Source organism: Nannobrachium achirus, assembly GCF_963921795.1.
Source record: "Nannobrachium achirus genome assembly, chromosome: 14".
Taxonomy (NCBI): Eukaryota; Metazoa; Chordata; class Actinopteri; order Myctophiformes; family Myctophidae; genus Nannobrachium; species Nannobrachium achirus.
In genome coordinates, this window is record NC_137821.1 from 52,193,124 (window position 1) to 52,210,766 (window position 17,643).

The 17,643-nt window shown below is 43.8% G+C and overlaps 1 protein-coding gene across 1 annotated transcript in view; it reads right to left on the bottom strand.

The window, feature by feature from the left end:
* Nucleotides 1-17,643, bottom strand: part of slc12a6 (solute carrier family 12 member 6) — a 104,665-nt gene that overhangs the window by 12,236 nt on the left and 74,786 nt on the right. The window contains exons 16-21 of the mRNA XM_080742202.1: nt 16,934-17,032; nt 9,843-9,962; nt 5,924-6,028; nt 4,939-5,107; nt 3,118-3,313; nt 1,556-1,725 (exon numbers count right to left, since the gene is read on the bottom strand). Of these exons, the coding sequence (XP_080598328.1) occupies nt 1,556-1,725; nt 3,118-3,313; nt 4,939-5,107; nt 5,924-6,028; nt 9,843-9,962; nt 16,934-17,032 (859 nt within the window). The remainder of the gene's footprint in view (nt 1-1,555; nt 1,726-3,117; nt 3,314-4,938; nt 5,108-5,923; nt 6,029-9,842; nt 9,963-16,933; nt 17,033-17,643) is intronic.

Here is a 17,643-nt window from a genome sequence, read left to right on the forward strand (position 1 = left end):
CACACCATGAAAGCAGTTTTCCCTATGGTGAAAGAAATGCAAATGCCCCACTTTCCATGCCATACCTGAAGGCAGCATTCAAAAGAATAGGGTCCAAACTCTCCTGAACTTGAATGCAGCATCTGTTGAAATAATTGCCCTCTCTGTGTAGAAATCCAAACTGTACGCCACATCTCTAGTATTGACTTGATTATGCTTAGTTTAGTGTTTTATCAAGTATCGGAAATAGCCAACCTCAAAGCTGAGCTTGGAGACGTTAAGACGTCCACAGACGTCTTAACTGGTCGCCATGGTAACCAACAGCCCCGCGCTCCCGCGCCTCCCAGTGATGCCTCGCGAAAGCCACTTCCGGCAACCTCCATTCGGCCATTCACTTGTATTCATCCTGGCTGCAGAAAAAATGCTTGTATCTCCGCTTCTTTTCCCATGTCGCGCGTTTGGTCAAAACGGACTGTTTCTATGGACCATAACTTACACACGGATCATCACGGTTGTATTTTTTCTGAAAGAAAAGAATGTCGCGGCCGTGAACGGGAGCCGCTGCACCCACAATGTGCACATGCTGCGTACACAGAGCCAACGGAAATCTGGTAAATACAATAGGAAAAAGCCCTGGCCGTTATCTTCATTAGTTATGGCAAAACCATGTCAGTCTAAGTGTTAAAAGCATGTTAATAATACCATAACAAATATGTATTCATGTTAACACAAACTCTGCCATCAAAATACCCCTTTGTACCCCTTCTCTGCCATGCCCGTAGAACCCGTAAATGTAATAAAAATGTATTAAAAAACATTTTTTAATCGAAACGCAACTAAAATAGGCCGGAACTAATGCTCCGTGATCGGTTTCTACACGGACACATTATTGAGCGGACACCTTTAACATTGGAGTCCCTGAACCGGAAGCGGAAGTCCGTCCTCTATTTTGGCCCAGCTTACTGTCTGCACTCCGCGGCTTACAGATGGAGAACTTATTGATCAATTGAAAAAGTTTCAACGGATTTGAGAAGCTGATGGAATACGCGAACACACGAGCAGTGTCCGATCACGCACGATGGGAACTGGACGAGCGCCCACGTTAACAGGTAGGACTCGGAGAAGCCGGCAGTGAAAGACATAGAGAAATTAACGGGCTTTACGGCCGTAAACTACGAATGAGTTAAAGAGGCGGTGCCATAGTTTTGTACTTTTTTTCTGGTTTTCATGTGTCTAGGAGGTTGACAGTACTTCATTAGACCCCCTGGTGTGGTTGTTATGAGCAATTATGTATTCCCTTTGTATTTTGGGTTTCTTCCTGGAGGCTGAAACCTTGCAGGTCAAAAGTGCAGATCCAAAAACACTGATTAAATGACATCATATAATCATCCCCTCCCCTTTTACCATTCACCCAACACTGTGGGTGTGGCTAACCTTTAAAGGAGTGGTTCACCCCCCAAAATGCCTTTTTTTTATATTGATTACCTGCTTCATCTCTCTCTAAACTAAGAGGTCCTTGGCCTGGAAACGTTGAAGACCCCTGATCTATGATATAAATTTGCATCCCTGTACGTACCTTGTGTTGTTTGAGCAGGAAGGGCAGCAGCATGAGCATGCCTCCGTCGTGGACGATCCACCACACGTCGATGTATCCCTCGGTGCAGGGCTCACTGTTGCCCGGGAACAGGGAGATGTTCTTGGGCACCAGCAGAGCCAGGTGGGCAGCCGTGGTCACACGCACTGTGTCTGGAACACAGACAGGGGGCGCTGTTGTTACCGCATGCTGCTCTAAGCCGTCGAGAACTGGAATTGTTTCATGCTTTAGCTATTAGTCGGGTGGGATTTCAGAAAAAAGGCCTTCTATAAGGAGGTTAGAGGCATTTGGGGGTAAAAGTGGGGTGCCAGGCCATTTTACATACCTGTAATTCGAGGGTGCTGAATCTGAAAAACCGGGTACCCAAGCAAAATTCCTAGTTTTTAACCTTCTAATTTGCATATCAAAATGGCTGCAGATTTTGCACTATTTCTTCATGCAAAACTGACAAATAAAATGTACATATCTATGTGCTGAGGGTTAGAAAATGTGTGTAAAGTATTTTTAACCCATTCAGGCCGGGTACACATTTTAGTGTATGGGAGGGGCTTACAGTACATGTACAGTATGTTGCAACATATCTGTTTTTGTAGGCTAAATTCTGATTTAGGCCTAACTATAGGTTAGGCCTAAATGGGTTAATGTTATTAGTGGTAAGCTTACTCCTAAATATGTAAATTAGAGGCCACCATTACAGAAAACGGTTTAGTACTCAAAGGGGTCATAGGCATCCTCCTGATTTCATTTTCTTTGCTACTTATGTGTATTTTTGGCATCATTAGGACATCTAAAATACAGATTTAGATGACAGTTAGTTTGATTCAATATTTAGATATTTGATTTTGATAAATTTGATCAGACATATGGAGTGGTATATTTTGGGTTATCATGGTTAAAATGGAGTTCATGATTTCCATAGACAACTTTTACATACCGGTAGATAGACGCAGCTTTGGCCGGTGTATTGTAAGTGATTGTCGCTGCCATATTGGCAGGGGAAGTTGGCCATGACTCCCTCGCAAGGTGTTACCAATGATACTAATGAAGGCTATTCCATTTAGTGTTATGCCCCCTCCTCTCTTTCTCTACACCAGGGGTCTTCAACAGGGGATCCGGGACCCTTATGGGGTCCTCAGAGTTACAACAGGGGTCCTCCAAATCTTCCAAACCTTTTTATATCAACAACTTTAACCCTAGTGTCCATATTCTGAGATCTGTAGCCAAAAATAGCCGATCTACAAGCTTGTAGATCGGCTATTTTCGTCAAAGAGGTTTTGTGTAGAGGGGGAAAAGAGCAGACTAAGTACAGAGTGAAAGTTTATTAGGTAATGACAGCTCAAGTGGTTAAATATCTGACAACAAATTGACAGGAATCCAAAATACCCTGACGATTGTGCTGTCAAGTTTATGAAACTATATGGAATCTATGAAAAAGGTAGTGGGGGTCCCTGCTTCATCTCTCTCTCTCAACTAAGGGGAAAACGTTGAAGACCCCTGAGTTAGTGTTATCTCACCCATGCCCCCTCCTCTCTTTGTCTACTCACTGATGAAGGTCTTCCAGGACTGGGGGTCCTCGCTCTGCCTCCAGGCGTGCGGCCAGCCCATCACCACGGTGTTGGGTCTCATGCCCCCCAGGCCACTGGACTGGATCATGTGGCTGATGCCGTCGCGGGGCTTCTGGGCCACGATGCACTGGCAGAAGCCCTTCACCCGCTCCTTCTCCATCAGCAGCTTCATGGTCTGGATGGATGGAGGGAGGAGAAGCACTTTAGACCAGTGGTTCTCCACCTTTTCAGGCCGCGAACCCCGAAATAATCATATTTTAACCGGGGGACCCCCTCACCCTGACGAGCACTAAGAGTTGAGGCATTACATTTTGTATAACATGGTTCTATTGTGAAAATAGCAGATCTACATGCTCACAACGCCTCGCGTTGCGAGGCGTTGTGAGCATGTAGATCAGCTATTTTCACAATTTCTGCCTCTAATATTTGACAATTTGGCCGATGTTTAATTTGTCATTTTAGAAGTATTAAAAAGTCCTTAAATTGTCACTTTAGAAATGTGCAGATACCCTCTATATACGGTCTGTGGCTGAAACACCAAATAAATAATGGACCTTGATATGAAACGGATTAAAAACCACTGATGTAGTGCAGTGGTTCTCAGAGTGGATTCCAGGGACTCTGTGGGTTAATTTAGGGGGGTCTAAATTGACCCATACAAGTCTGTAACTCTGACAGTGTACACATGGAACCAAATGGACCTGTTTGTACACTGTCAGAGTTAAGGGGAGACCTTGAAATGTGGATTAGAGCTGGGATCGGGCAAATTTTTTCTGTCCATTCCGAAACGTGTCCGACAGTTTTTTGTCCGCCCCGAATCGACGTCCAAGCATTAATCATTAAAATGCGTCCGACCCGCGCCGAGGCCCGAAAATTGTTTTGCACCGCTTTTTCGCCTCATTTCTTTTTCTTTGAGGAAGCCACTGATTTACACTCACTAGTCTAGCAAACCTGTTCTAATGTGCAGTGCATGCAGCGTGCCTGTGTGTTACCCTTAATGTGAATATTAAGCCACACTGTGGCTTGTGAAAGTGTTTTAAATTGTAGGCTACGTTGATTATTAAATAATAAAAATAATAAAGTGCGCTGCGCTGCGCTAGACGTCTGACACAGTGACTCGCTGCACACTCATTCTGCAAGTTTCTGAGCCTGGAACATAGCAGATCTACAAGCTCACACAACGCGTCGCGGATGCGAGGCGTTGTGAGCTTGTAGATCAGGCACTTTTGACACGGAACACGCCGTGATGAAGAATTATAAGCCATGATTTACTTAGGTGATGTGCTGTGTGTTGAACGGATGGACGGACGGACGGACGGACGGACGGACGAGGCTGGCACAGTGCACTGCGACTGCACACAACAGCGCCGAAAAATAAACATCCAATGCAAGGGACAGTAGTGGGAACACAAGCAAGGAGCTCCATTCAGCGGCACGCAACTTCCAATCAAACCACAACAACGCGTTTACCTCAGCGTGGGAGTGGGACTTTTCCATGCTCAGAGTTACAGCATGTCTCCGTGGCTGCAGCATTATCGCGAGCAGCACTCACACAGTGCCACACACACAGGCAGCTGCGTGCATCATCAGAGAGAGTGCATGATGCATGTCATATTAGGTAGGCAGAGGCTATATAAAAAATATGTCCGAACCGAATCGACGTCCGACAATTAATTATGAAAATGCGTCCGGCCCGAGCCCGAGCCCGTCGGGCTTGTCGGGCCCCACGGGCTTTCGGTCGGGTATCCCAGCTCTAATGTGGAAGTCTTAAAACCACAAATGTAGAGAGGTGGTAAAAACCTGTTCTGCTGCCAGGGCCTCTCCGTAGCTCTGCAGGAAGTTCCCGGGGATGACGGTGCCCACGATGGTCAGGCCCTTGCCCGCCTTCAGCTGGCTGGCGAACGTCAGCAGGTGGGGGTTCTTCACGTGGGCGTCTTCATCCAGCTTCAGCAGCACCAGCAGCTGAGGTCTGGAGAGAGAGAGAGAGGATCAGAAATACTACCTTAAAAAATATATCGTCTTTGTCGGGTGAAAACTTTGTATGTCCCAAACCGTTTGTTTTGCATTTAACATTTTAAAAATGATTTCAACTAGTGAAAACAGCCGATCTACAAGCACACAACGCCTCGCGGTGCGAGGCGAGGTGCTGCCAGTGCATCGTGGCGCTGTGTGCTTGTAGATCTGCTGTTTTCACTACTTTTGTGGGACGGCCTTGTATGATGAAGCAGGGCTTTACTTTGCGAAAGAACGTACACATTTGAAACTTGGAGATACAAGGTTTCCACCCGACAACGACGATATACTACAGTAAAAGGAGGGTGAAATTCATTTGACAGTGCTCCTCGGACTTGCGGTTTATTAGCAGAAAATAATATAGATAGCCTATCTAAAAGCATCATCACATAATGCAAATCTAAAAAGTTAAATAAAAGGGTGCTTTAGGTTTAACAAGTAACAAAGCCTATCTTAATAGTATCCACAAAATTAAAACATCACCGTTGTGAATGTCAGAGCACTATTTTTTCAAAAGTCTTATCGCTTGGTAATAGAAAGTTCTTTGTGTTCTTTCTGTCTTGCCCACAAGGCTTTGGTATTTTGTCCCCTTTCCCCTTGTTACATTCCAAAAGCCATTGTAACTTTTTGACTTGGGAAGAAATGATTTTTGATATCATTTTGGGGGTTTCTTGACAGTTTTGATACAGCAACATACTTATTCCATAAAACTGTTTCTGATTTAGAAGACATTTTGTAGAAACTGCCTCGGGTCATAATGTGGCTGCCATACCTCCAGTTCTTGGTGTGTGGTAGTCCCTCTTCCAGCCTCAGGAGGGCGTAGCGAGCAGCACTCAGGGAGAGACCACGGATCCCATCTCCCCACTCCTTCTCCGCCCTGAGAAAAAAAAAAAAAAGCAACAACAACATTAAACCCATTTAGGCCTAGAATTATTTAATTCTTTAACTATTGAAAAAACATCTTTGGATATATCTTTTTAAAAGCGAACATTTGTAAGTCAAATATTTGCTTCTGGGGGGTCCCTGGAACAACATATTTTGAGATGGGGGTCCGTGGCCAAATATATGTAATTTTGGGGGTCCTTGACATGATTTAGAAGACATTTATAGAATCGGGTCAACATTAAAAATATTTAAAGACTTGCACTAATGTTCACGATTTAAAAAAAATAGCAGATCTACAAGCTCACAGCGCGGCACCGAGTGCCGCGCTGTGAGCTTGTATATCTGCTATTTTTTAATAGCTAAAGCATGAAATAACGGTTGTGGTTCAAACTTCACATGACACAGATTTGCGTTCATGCCTAAATGGATTTTAAGGCACTCAAACTAATTCAATTTAAAAGTTGACAATCTGGAAAGGAACCGACGACTCCAACCTCAATTGTCCTTAAAAGTCACTCCAGCAATTTATCAGCTCAAGGTTAACAAGTTCTACAGAGTGGGAAGAGAACAGCTATCTATCCCAGCTGAGTACCAGATTAACAGATGTGTGGCACCATTCCAGATTAGATTAACCACATAAACACACTATTCTGGGGACAAAGAGCTACAATTGAGCTTTCAGATTGGCTATTTTTATCGGTGATGTGATTTGTTGTTGTTGTCAAAAGGAGGGCACGGATACTAAGAATATGGAGTTTAACAACAAAAATCCTAGAAGTTTTCTGAAAATTGTATTTTGCTATATCAATGGTGCTCAAACTTTTTCATGTCCCAAAGTTGCATTATATGTATTTGGCCGTTGACAGACCCATCTCAAAATATTTGGTTTGAAACATTTGTAACTCCAAGATTTCAGTTACAAATGTTCGCTTTAAACGATATCTATATTCAAACATTGCACAAATGTTCACAACTTTTCAAAAATATCAGATGTACAAGCACATAGCACGACACGAAGTGGCACGCTATGCGCTTGTAGATCTGCTATTTTCTAATAGCCAAAGCAACCTAAAATGACACGGACAGCTTTTTAGCTTTGTGGCAGCGTTCCAGATGAGATTAACAGACAGTTCTGTGGCAGCGTTCCAGATGCCGTTTGTCTGTGATAAGATAGATAGCCTATCACGCCACCTACTCAGACGAGCAGTGACGGGCAGAAGGAAAAAAAGGCCCAACCGGTCTTCTGCTAACTGAACAGACTGTGGAAAAAAGAAAAGCCACTGAGCGATCTGGGAATAATAGTGGCAGTGGATTATGGAATTGACATTATATGAGACCAGTCGATAGCAAATCGACTGGCGACTGTACTCTCTTATAATTTTAATGCATTGTTTTTTGTTTTGTTTTTACTTCTGTTCATTTTTAGTTTTTGTAGTAGACAAATGCCCTTTTATAACGTGTTTATGTTTGCTCTGTGTCTCTTAATCTAATGCAGTGTTTCTCAACCACTGTGCCTGGGGACCTTTGGTGTGCCCCTGAGAAGGATCAAGTGTGCCCCTTGAACCCGCTTGAAAGCCAGTATTGTATTTATCATTTTAAAAATGATTTAAACTAGTGCACACAGCGCCTCGCGGTGCGAGGCGCTGTGTGCTTGTAGATCTGCTGTTTTCACTACTGTTGTGCGACAGCCTTGTATGATGAAGCAGGGCTTTACTTTGCGAAGAAACGTACAAATTTGAAACTTGGAGATACAAGGTTTCTTCCCGACAGTGACGATATTTACACCCCCCGTATTATGTTGGTGTGCCCATGGATTCTTGGGACATGAAAAGTTTGCCCATGCAGAAAAAAGGTTGAGAAACACTGATCTAATGCTTAACTTTTTTAAATTGTCTTGTTGTTGAAAAAGTGCAAAAAACAGTAAACAAACATGTCATGCCTTGCATGAGCAGTGTCTGCTCCATACAGGCATGTAGGTTGTGAGAGAGAGAGTGCACTCATCCACATCAAACATACACACAACCTATGACCTCCGCACAGCACTCAGCCGCCATACACAATAAAAAAAATCACACCCGTGTGAACTGAGCGGTGGTCGTGGGGGGGGGGGGGAGGGGTGCCTGTGGGGGGGGGGAGGGAGGGGTGCCTGTGTGTGTGGGGTGGGTGTGTGTGTGTGTGTGTGTGTATTGCAGTTGATGCTCAGGGCAGGCTAGACTCAACAGCACCTCTCTGGTCACCCAGGGTACTCAGGCTACACCAGAGGCTACATACAGACAGACAGACACACACACAGACACACACACAGACACACACGGCCACGCTATGGAGACGGTGTGACCACCGCTCAAAAATGATACAGTGCACACAAGCACACAGAGGCGTTCCCACATAACTTCCGGGTGTGATGATGATGTCATGCGCATACCCTCTATATACTTGTGAGGACATGAACTTTTAGGTACAGTAAGTGGTTTTGTAATTTTGTTTTAATTTATTTTTTAACTCATTTCCTGCGATCCCCGTCGAAACCGGAGATTTCCCGCTGTACCACTCTGTGATGCCCGTAGATCCCGGAAATTTAATTAGCTTTAATCATTATGAAACAATTAAAAGTATCGTCGCTGTATATAGCCGCTTCGGAGACTTTAGGCCCGCCTCCTAACTGTATCCGGTCGTATTTCCTGTTTAGACCGGATCTAGGTTTCCATATCCGGTCTGAGAGCCAATCATAGCTCCGGGCCCATAAGTTTCCATGTAAACAAGGAAGCATCCTGCTCGGTCATATCATCGTCTTTTTTCACGTGTTTTCTTTTATTTGAAAGCTGTTTGATTCTTGTGCCCGCCTGGCATATGATCCGCGCACATATCGTCTGCTATGTGCGCGAACGTGTCCACGTGTTACCATAGCGCACAGCTGACTGTTTCCAATGTAACACTTGCGGATACAGCAGGGGTAACAGCCTGGCAACGGATTTGTCTATTCCAATGGATTTTTTTTAATTCGAAAGCTGTCATCGAGTCTACCGGTGGGTCTACTACAGGAGTCGCGCACAGATCATGCACTATGCGTGCACGTGCCCACGTTAAAAGGTAAGGACAATTTGGCAGGAAAACAGTTCAGCCTATGTTTAGAATAGCAGCAAATGAGTTATTAATATATATCATTTTTATCGACATTTTTATGTTTTCAAATTTTGAAATGTAAAATTGTAGTCCTATTTTGGTCATCCAAAATAGTTTAGTCTTAGTATATATCGTCACTGTCGGGCAGAAACCTTGTCTCTCCAAGTTTCAAATGTGGACGTTTATTCGGAAAGTAAAGCCCTGCTTCATCATTTTTAAAACGAATACTAAACAAACGTTTTGGACATACAAGGTTTCCACCCGACAACGACGATATACTCTTAGTCGACTAAATATCAAAATCTTAGTCTAATTACCACTGTCTTGTGGGAAATTCGGCCCTCACAAGTACAGTAATACAAGTATCACCCCCCTACACACACGCACGCGCGCGCACACACGCAGACACACACACACACAGACACACACACACACACACACACACACACACACACACACACACACACACACACACACACACACACACACACACACACACACACACACACACACACACACACACACACACACACACACACACACACACACACACACGCATGCACAGACACACACACACACACAGGCCCCTTTGACCCCTTTCATTGCGACGCGATTGGAGGAGGTCACGTAGGGAGAGGGGGGACGGACGGAGGGGGGGGGGGGATATCGGCATGGCAACGTACCCGTGGTACTCAATGTATTTGTAGATCATGCCGGCGATCACCATGGCGACGATGGCGTAGTACCAGGAGGAGATGAACATCAAGGCCAGACAGATGATCATCCCCAGGAATGACAGAGTCCTGCAAACACACCACACAACACCAGTAAGACTCCCTAAATCGGGAGATAAGCGACCGTCAGGTCGCATACACAAACTTTAGAAGGCAATGGTAGGCAATCAGGAGGGAATATGGGAAATGGGACAGATCCATGTTGATGACATGACTTTAGAGATACTGTGTACCGCTTTGCGTGATTTTAGGGCAAAATCTGTAGGAGCAGTGTCCAAAAATGTGTTTTGCATGAATCTGCCTGATGGTGGCACTAGAAGAGGGCCATGTGAGAAATGAGGGGTTGAGAGGTTGTGGTTTGGCAGCCAAGGAGTGTGTGTGCAAAGTTTGGTATGGATAGGGGCAACGGTGACGGAGATGAGTAGGGCAAAGGTGTGACGTGATGTGTGACGGACAGACAGACAGACAGACTGACTGACTGACAGACTGACAGCCGGTGGAGGTTTTGATAGTAACTGCGACCTGACGGTCACAACAACCAGGTCAAACTGTGTGTGTGTGTGTGTGTGTGTGTGTGTGTGTGTGTGTGTGTACATGCGTGTGTGTGCATGCTGTGTGTCATTCCATCCATGTCTCATCTCAGTGATAACCCAGACATCATTCCATCTTTGACATCTCATAGACCACATGTTGTTGTGGTTGATGAAGAGACCATAGAGGTGTCTGTATCAGAGATGGCCTCCACCTTTGACCCTAGCCTAGACAGAGAGGAAGCCTTTATGACCAACCAACCACTCATACCGGTACATAGTTACCATCCAGGCCTGGAATTTTATCATTTTAATGGTGTTGTCCATTTATTTTTGAGGGCACTAAGGCCAAATGCCAGGGCAGGAAGGCCATCAGATAAAACAAGATGCTGTTGAATTTAAGGCTTAGGGATGATAACCTAATCTGCAGAGAAATAGATAAATGATGGTATTTACAATCTGATCCATGCTCAGCCCTGCACCAATCAAAGTCACTGGATTGGTTTAAAGATAGGGACTCGGGGAGTTAAGATTTCAGAATCTCAACAAGAAAACACTGGTGTCTACACCAGTAAGACTCCCTAATCGGGAGATAGGCGACCTTCAGGTCACATGTATACACCGCTTTGCGTGATTTTAGGGCAAAATCTGTAGGAGCAATGTCCAAAAAATTGGCCTGATGGTGGCGCTAATTGGGACAGATCCATGTTGATGACGGGACTCTAGACATACTGTGAGACGCTTTGCGTGATTTTAGGGCTCATGGTGGCGCTAGAAGAGGGCTATGTGAGAAATGAGGGGTGGGGATTGTGGTTTGTCAGCCAAGGAGCAAAAAATGGCTGGCAAAGTACTGTGCCCTCTCTGATATTTGGCAGCAGCCACATATGGCGGAGACGCCGTTACTTATACCCATAGAGTAGTGCATATTGTATCATAATAATAATAATAATAATAAAACTTTATTTGTATAGCACCTTTCATGACATGAAATGCAGCTCAAAGTGCTTTACAGAGCATAAAATGAAGCACACGTGCTTAACAGAGAAAAAGTAAAATAGAAATAAAAAATACATAAAAAAGAGATAAGTAAAATGATTACAATAAAGCAAGAAAAAATAAAAGCATAGAACATTGAAGAACAATTTCAGAGCCGTGCGGACGTCAATAGCAGCATAGGGATTAAAAAATTTAGCTAAAAGCAAGAGTAAAGAAATAGGTCTTGAGCTGTGCTTTAAAGCTATCCACCGAGGCTGCCTGTCTTAGGTGTAGTGGTAGTTTATTCCAAGCTGTCGGTCCATAGAAGCAGAAAGCTGCTTCACCATATTTTTATATGTCATTGTTGGCACCTCAAGTAGGTCTGCACTAGAGGACCTGAGTGGGCGGGTTGGAACATATCTATGCAGGCAGTTATAGAGGTACGAAGGTGCCAGACCATTTAGAGCTTTATAAACAAGTAAAATAATTTTAAAATCAATCCTAAAAACAACCGGGAGCCAGTGTAGCGACGCTAAAACTGGAGTAATATGTTCTCTTATCTTAGTTTTTGTTAAAACTCTGGCTGCTGCATTTTGAACAAGTTGTAATCTGTCAGTTGTTTTCTTTGGCAGACCAGAGAGAAGTGCGTTGCAGTAATCAAGCCGAGAGAAAACAAAAGCGTGGATCAGCGTTTTTGCATCGTTCAGCGACAGATAGGCTCTAATTCGCGCAATATTTCTAAGGTGAAAGAAGGCAATCTTCGTGACATGATTAATGTGTGTATTAAAATTTAATTCAGCATCAATGATCACCCCCAGGTTCTTAACAGAGGTGTTATTTTCTTTAGCCAGGTTACCAAGTCTATTTATTATTGATTCTCTCTGGGCAGTAGAACCTATTATGAGAACTTCTGTCTTGTCCTCATTTAGCTTGAGAAAGTTCTCACTCATCCAGCATTTTATGCTGGACACGCACGTCAGCAATGGGTCTAGAGCACAGGGGTCGTCCGTAGCCACTGAAAGGTACAACTGGGTGTCATCAGCATAGAAATGGAAATTCACACCGTGAGCGGAAATAAGTTCTCCCAGCGGCAGTATATAGAGGGAGAATAATAAAGGACCAAGAATCGAGCCCTGTGGAATACCAGAGCAGATGTTGTGTTTGTTTGACTCGAAGTCAGCTAGATTAACAGAGTAGCTTCTGCCTGTCAGATAAGAGCAAAACCAGGACAGAGCTGTACCTGACAGTCCTACCCAGTGTTCGAGACGTTGTATTAGAATTGTATGGTCAATTGTGTCAAAAGCCGCCGATTGGTCCAGCAGTAGGAGAACGGACACATCTTTGTTATCAGCAGCCACCCTAAGATCATTAATAACTTTTAAAAGTGCAGTTTCTGTGCTGTGTCCTTTCCTGAAGCCGGATTGGAATTTGTTGTGCACCTTATTGTTCTGCAGAAACACATCCAATTGATGAAAGATAATTTTTTCTAGGACCTTGCCCAGAAAAGGCAAATTAGAGATGGGTCGATAATTATCCAGCACGGACGGGTCAAGGTTGGGTTTTTTGAGTAAGGGTTTAACTACAGCCGTTTTCAGTGAGTCTGGAAAGACACCTGATTGTATAGAGCTGTTTACTATTTTTAGGATATCTTCAATAACACAGTCTACAACCTCTTTAAGAAACGGCGTGGGTATTGCATCCAGCGAGCAAGAAGACGATGTCATTTGCGATATGGTTTTACGAAGTTCCTCTTCATCAATTGCACAAAATGATACTAGGCTCCCCCTAGATTTATCGATGCTTTTACACATGGCACCATTAACCGCATTTGCATTTGTGACAGTATTATTCGTAATACCAGCTCGAATGTTAACAATTTTGTTGTCAAAGAAGGATGCAAACTCATTACACTTTGCTTTAGAGGCAGGGAGTGACTGCTTGTAGGACTGGGGGGGGTTTAAAAGGCGTTCAATGGTAGAGAATAAGACCCTAGCATTGTTCTTATTCTCATTAATAATTCCGGAAAAATAGGCCTGCCTAGCCAGACGCATGGTTTTATTATAGGTGGCTGTTGACGCCTTAAATATCTGTAGGTGGATAGTTAATTTATTTTTTCTCCAAGCTCGCTCTGCTCTGCGGCATTGTTTTTTGAGTGAACGTATATGATCGTTTATCCAGGGTGTTACTTTGGAATTATATTTCTTTTTAGTTTTCATAGGAGCCACTATATCCAGAGCTGACTCCAATTTAAGATTAAAACGTTGAACCATATCATTTACTGAGGGAATATCAGGAAGGCGGGGTGCACACGCAAGAAGGCTGGCAAACTCTTCTGCTGCCGAGGAACCGAAAAATCTCTTTTTTATAGTATATTCTCTATTGTTTTTTTCTAGATCAGAGACAGTCATATTAAAACACAGTAAATAGTGGTCTGATAAATCAGGCTTAGCGATAATCCTGTCCATAGAAATATTTAGCCCTTTAGAGATCACAAGATCAAGGGTGTGGCCTTGATTGTGGGTTGGCCCGGTAACATGCTGATCAAAATCAAGGGAATGCAGTAACTGTAAGAAACTCATAGCTGTAAGATCAGTAACAGTGTCCACATGCAAGTTAGTATCACCAGCAATAAGGGTTCTCTCATAGTCCGTGGAACAGATAGATAGAAGTTCAGATATTTCTGTAAGAAATAAGGCTTTGCTACATTTTGGTGGGCGATATATCGTAATCATTAGAACAGAGGATTGACTCTCAAATAAGTTAGCTTGATATTCAAAGGATGAAAAACTTCCAAAGGACAGGCACTTGAATTTAAAAATGTCAGAGAAAATGTATGCCAAGCCTCCGCCTCTTTTTCCTTCGCGCACTGATTGAATAAAGTGATAGTTTGGTGGGCAGGCGACGCCAAGTGCAAAAGCTCCATCGTTGCCCAGCCATGTCTCTGTTAAAAAGATTATATCTAATTTCTCTTCACAGATTATATCATTTACAGAGGAGGATTTGTTTAAAAGTGACCTGATGTTAAAAAGTGCCAGGTTTATTTTATGACATTTTACTGTACTATAGCCCCTACAGGGAATGTAAGTTAAGTTAGCTAAATTAGCAGAGCCACTGCTTATCCTGGACTCTCTATTTGAAATTACAGTAGAAATGTTGTGAGCCTGCTTAATAAAAGCGCTTGAAGGAGCATCGGGTCCAGATACGTTAGTTGCTGGGTATAATGGACCCAGCTGACATCAACGGCTAAACGTATTGTCCAGCTGGGAGGCCTGGGTCTTCTGTCGTTGTGGTCGTGGAGGGATGGGTGGGGGCGAAAACACCCAGGCCACAGATTTCTGGGGCACGGCCGGGGCAATTTCAGGCGTTTTCAGGGATGGTGGTTGTGGTGCCGGGCGTTTGTCCTGTGGTGGTTGTGCCGCCGGGCCATTGACCGTGTGTCTGGCCGGGGTCATTTTTAACGCAGTGTTAATGAGTTCATTCATTCCATTCGTGAATTCTAGAAGAGGCATTGGAGATAGGGAGAAAGAGGAGGATTGGGGTGATGGGGCGGTTGTACCCGCCCCCTCCTCTTCCTCTGTCAACTCTCCGTTGTCAGTTGCCAGTTCACTTTGCTCACTGTTCGGGCCAGCCACGGCTGAAGCAGGGAATCCACAAAACTCTTCTTCATTACTGTCCTCTTCGAACATTTCCCTGAGTGACTCCAACTCTGCATTCATTCGTCTACTCCACTCTTCAGCGGAGATGTTGTCCATATTCAGTTCCTCGTCAGGGAGGGCAGGGACAACGGTAGCTCCTCCGTTCACCATAATCAGTTCCTCGTCAGGGAGGGCAGGGACAACGGTAGCTCCTCCGTTCACCAAGGCCGTTCCCCCCTCGGCCGATGGGGGCAGTTCAGTAACCATACTGTCATGCTCGTCAGGGAGGGCAGGGACAACGGAAGCTCCTCCGTTCACCATAATCAGTTCCTCGTCAGGGAGGGCAGGGACAACGGTAGCTCCTCCGTTCACCAAGGCCGTTCCCCCCTCGGCCGAGGGGGGCAGTTCAGTAACCATAACACTATCTCTTGTTATGGATTCTTCGTGGGTTGCAGATAAGAGTTGTTCATCACAATCTGTTGTTTTGGATTGCTGTGTTCTGGCCAAGGCCAGAGCATGGAGAACATTCTGCAAAAATATCTTTGCTCCTAGCTTATTTAGTTGCCGTTCATCAGCAAATAGGTGTCTTCTGTCGAAGAAAAAACTGAAGTTGTCAATAAAATGCACATTTTTGTCGGTGCATGCAGCTAAAAGCCATTTGCTCAGAGAGAACAGTCTGCTGAAATTCTCGTCTGTGCCTCTCATGCAGACATATGCCTTGATTTGGTGAACATAAACTTAACTGTACCTCTACTGTTTGTGTCCTTGTGTATGCTCTACTCCAGTGGTTCTCAAAGTGGATTACAGGGACTCTCTAGGTTCCTTTTTGGGGGGGTCTAAATGTACCCTTACAAGTCTGTATCTTTGATAGTGTACAAATGGATCCAGATGGACCCTAACGGGACCATCTGGTTTCATTTGTACACGGTCAGAGTTAAAGGACCTACACCATGAATTTTCACTTTTTCTATTTTAAAACCTTTTTTTGGGGTCCCACTGGCACCTTCTATCCTCACAAAGTCCTATTTCTGACCGTTGTGTCTTTCTCTGGTTTTGGGCAGACAGAGATGAAAAGCTTTCCACGGGTTCTCAGAACAGTGCTGTTCTGAGAGTTGACGAGAGTGACGTCACTCTCGTTTTCCCGTTTTTTTTTCAGAGTAAAAAAAAAACCCTTTTTTTCAAAAAAAAAAATCTTCAAAATTTTTTTTTTCAAAAAAGATTTTTTTTTCAAATTTTTTTTTCAAATTTTTTTTTTGAGGGTTAAAACCTGTCTAATGCTGCATTCACACTGCAGATATATAGTTGAACGTTTTGCTTGCTTGGTCAATGTTATCTCAATGGAAACCAGCTTTAAAGCTTCCAAACCTTCGTTCTGTGTGTGTCCTGTATCTTTAAAGCTGGTTTCCATTGAGATAACATTGACCAAGCAAGCAAAACGTTCAACTATATATCTGTAGTGTGAATGCAGCATAAGACTCAATTTTGAGCATATATTTATACAAAAAATATAGTTTTAAAAGCATGGTGTAGGCCCTTTAAGGGGAGAACTTCCAATTTCAACGTTTGAGAACCACTGCTCTACTTCTCATGTGGACATGAATAAATTGTGTGTGTGTGTGTGTGTGTGTGTGTGTGTGTGTGTGTGTGTGTGTGTGTCTGCTCAATATCTGTGATAGTAGGCAGCCGCCACATATGGAGGAGACGGTGCTTCTTGTATCTATAGACTAAGATTAGACATACAGAATCAAAGAGATTCTGAACTTGATGAGTGCATCTACCAGTATTTGTGTTCAAGATGTTTTCTTGTAAAATGTGAACGTAAATAAATGATTAAATGTGTGTGTGCGTGTGTGTGTGTGTGTGCGTGCGTGCGTGCGTGCGTGCGTGCGTGCTTAAGTACCAGTGATAGTAGGAGAAGCGTGGTCTCCAGTTGGGTGTTCTCAGCAGTGTTTGGAGAGCACAGGCCAGGTTGACAAACAGATAGCACATCAGAAAGAACCTGTGTATGGACACACACACATGTGGTACAAAGGGATTAGGAATCAACAAGGAAAAAAAGAGCGAGATAGAGGAAGATTAAATAGTGGGGCAGAAAGCAAAACTGTGACAGAGTGAGGGACTAGAGCAAGGGTCTTCAACGTTTTCAGTCCAAGGACCCCTTAGTTGAGAGAGAGATGAAGCAGGGACCCCCTCTACATATTGTCATATTGTATAAATGTGTGATGCAGATTTTCATCAATTTCATAGATAGATTCATATTTGACAGCACTGTCATCAGTCTTAGTAGGGCAGGAGAGAGGGGTCTACCAGCACCCCAATGACATGTTTTCGAAACCTGTTTTTTTAGGACCGTTATGATGTCTAGTTATGATTTCTGCTTGTTGCCGTGGTCAACTAATGTCCCATGGGGTTCATTTTTAACCTTTTCTCACAACTATTCCCAATCTGAACCATACAATGGACATATGCCATCAGTCTTGAAGTAAACAACCTACAGGGACAAATGAACACACTTTTCGATATGATTTTGACACAAGGAATTCATTTCCGGCATCATTTTTAACATTAAAGCACATCTTGACCCTATTTCAGTACAGAAACAGCGAAAAA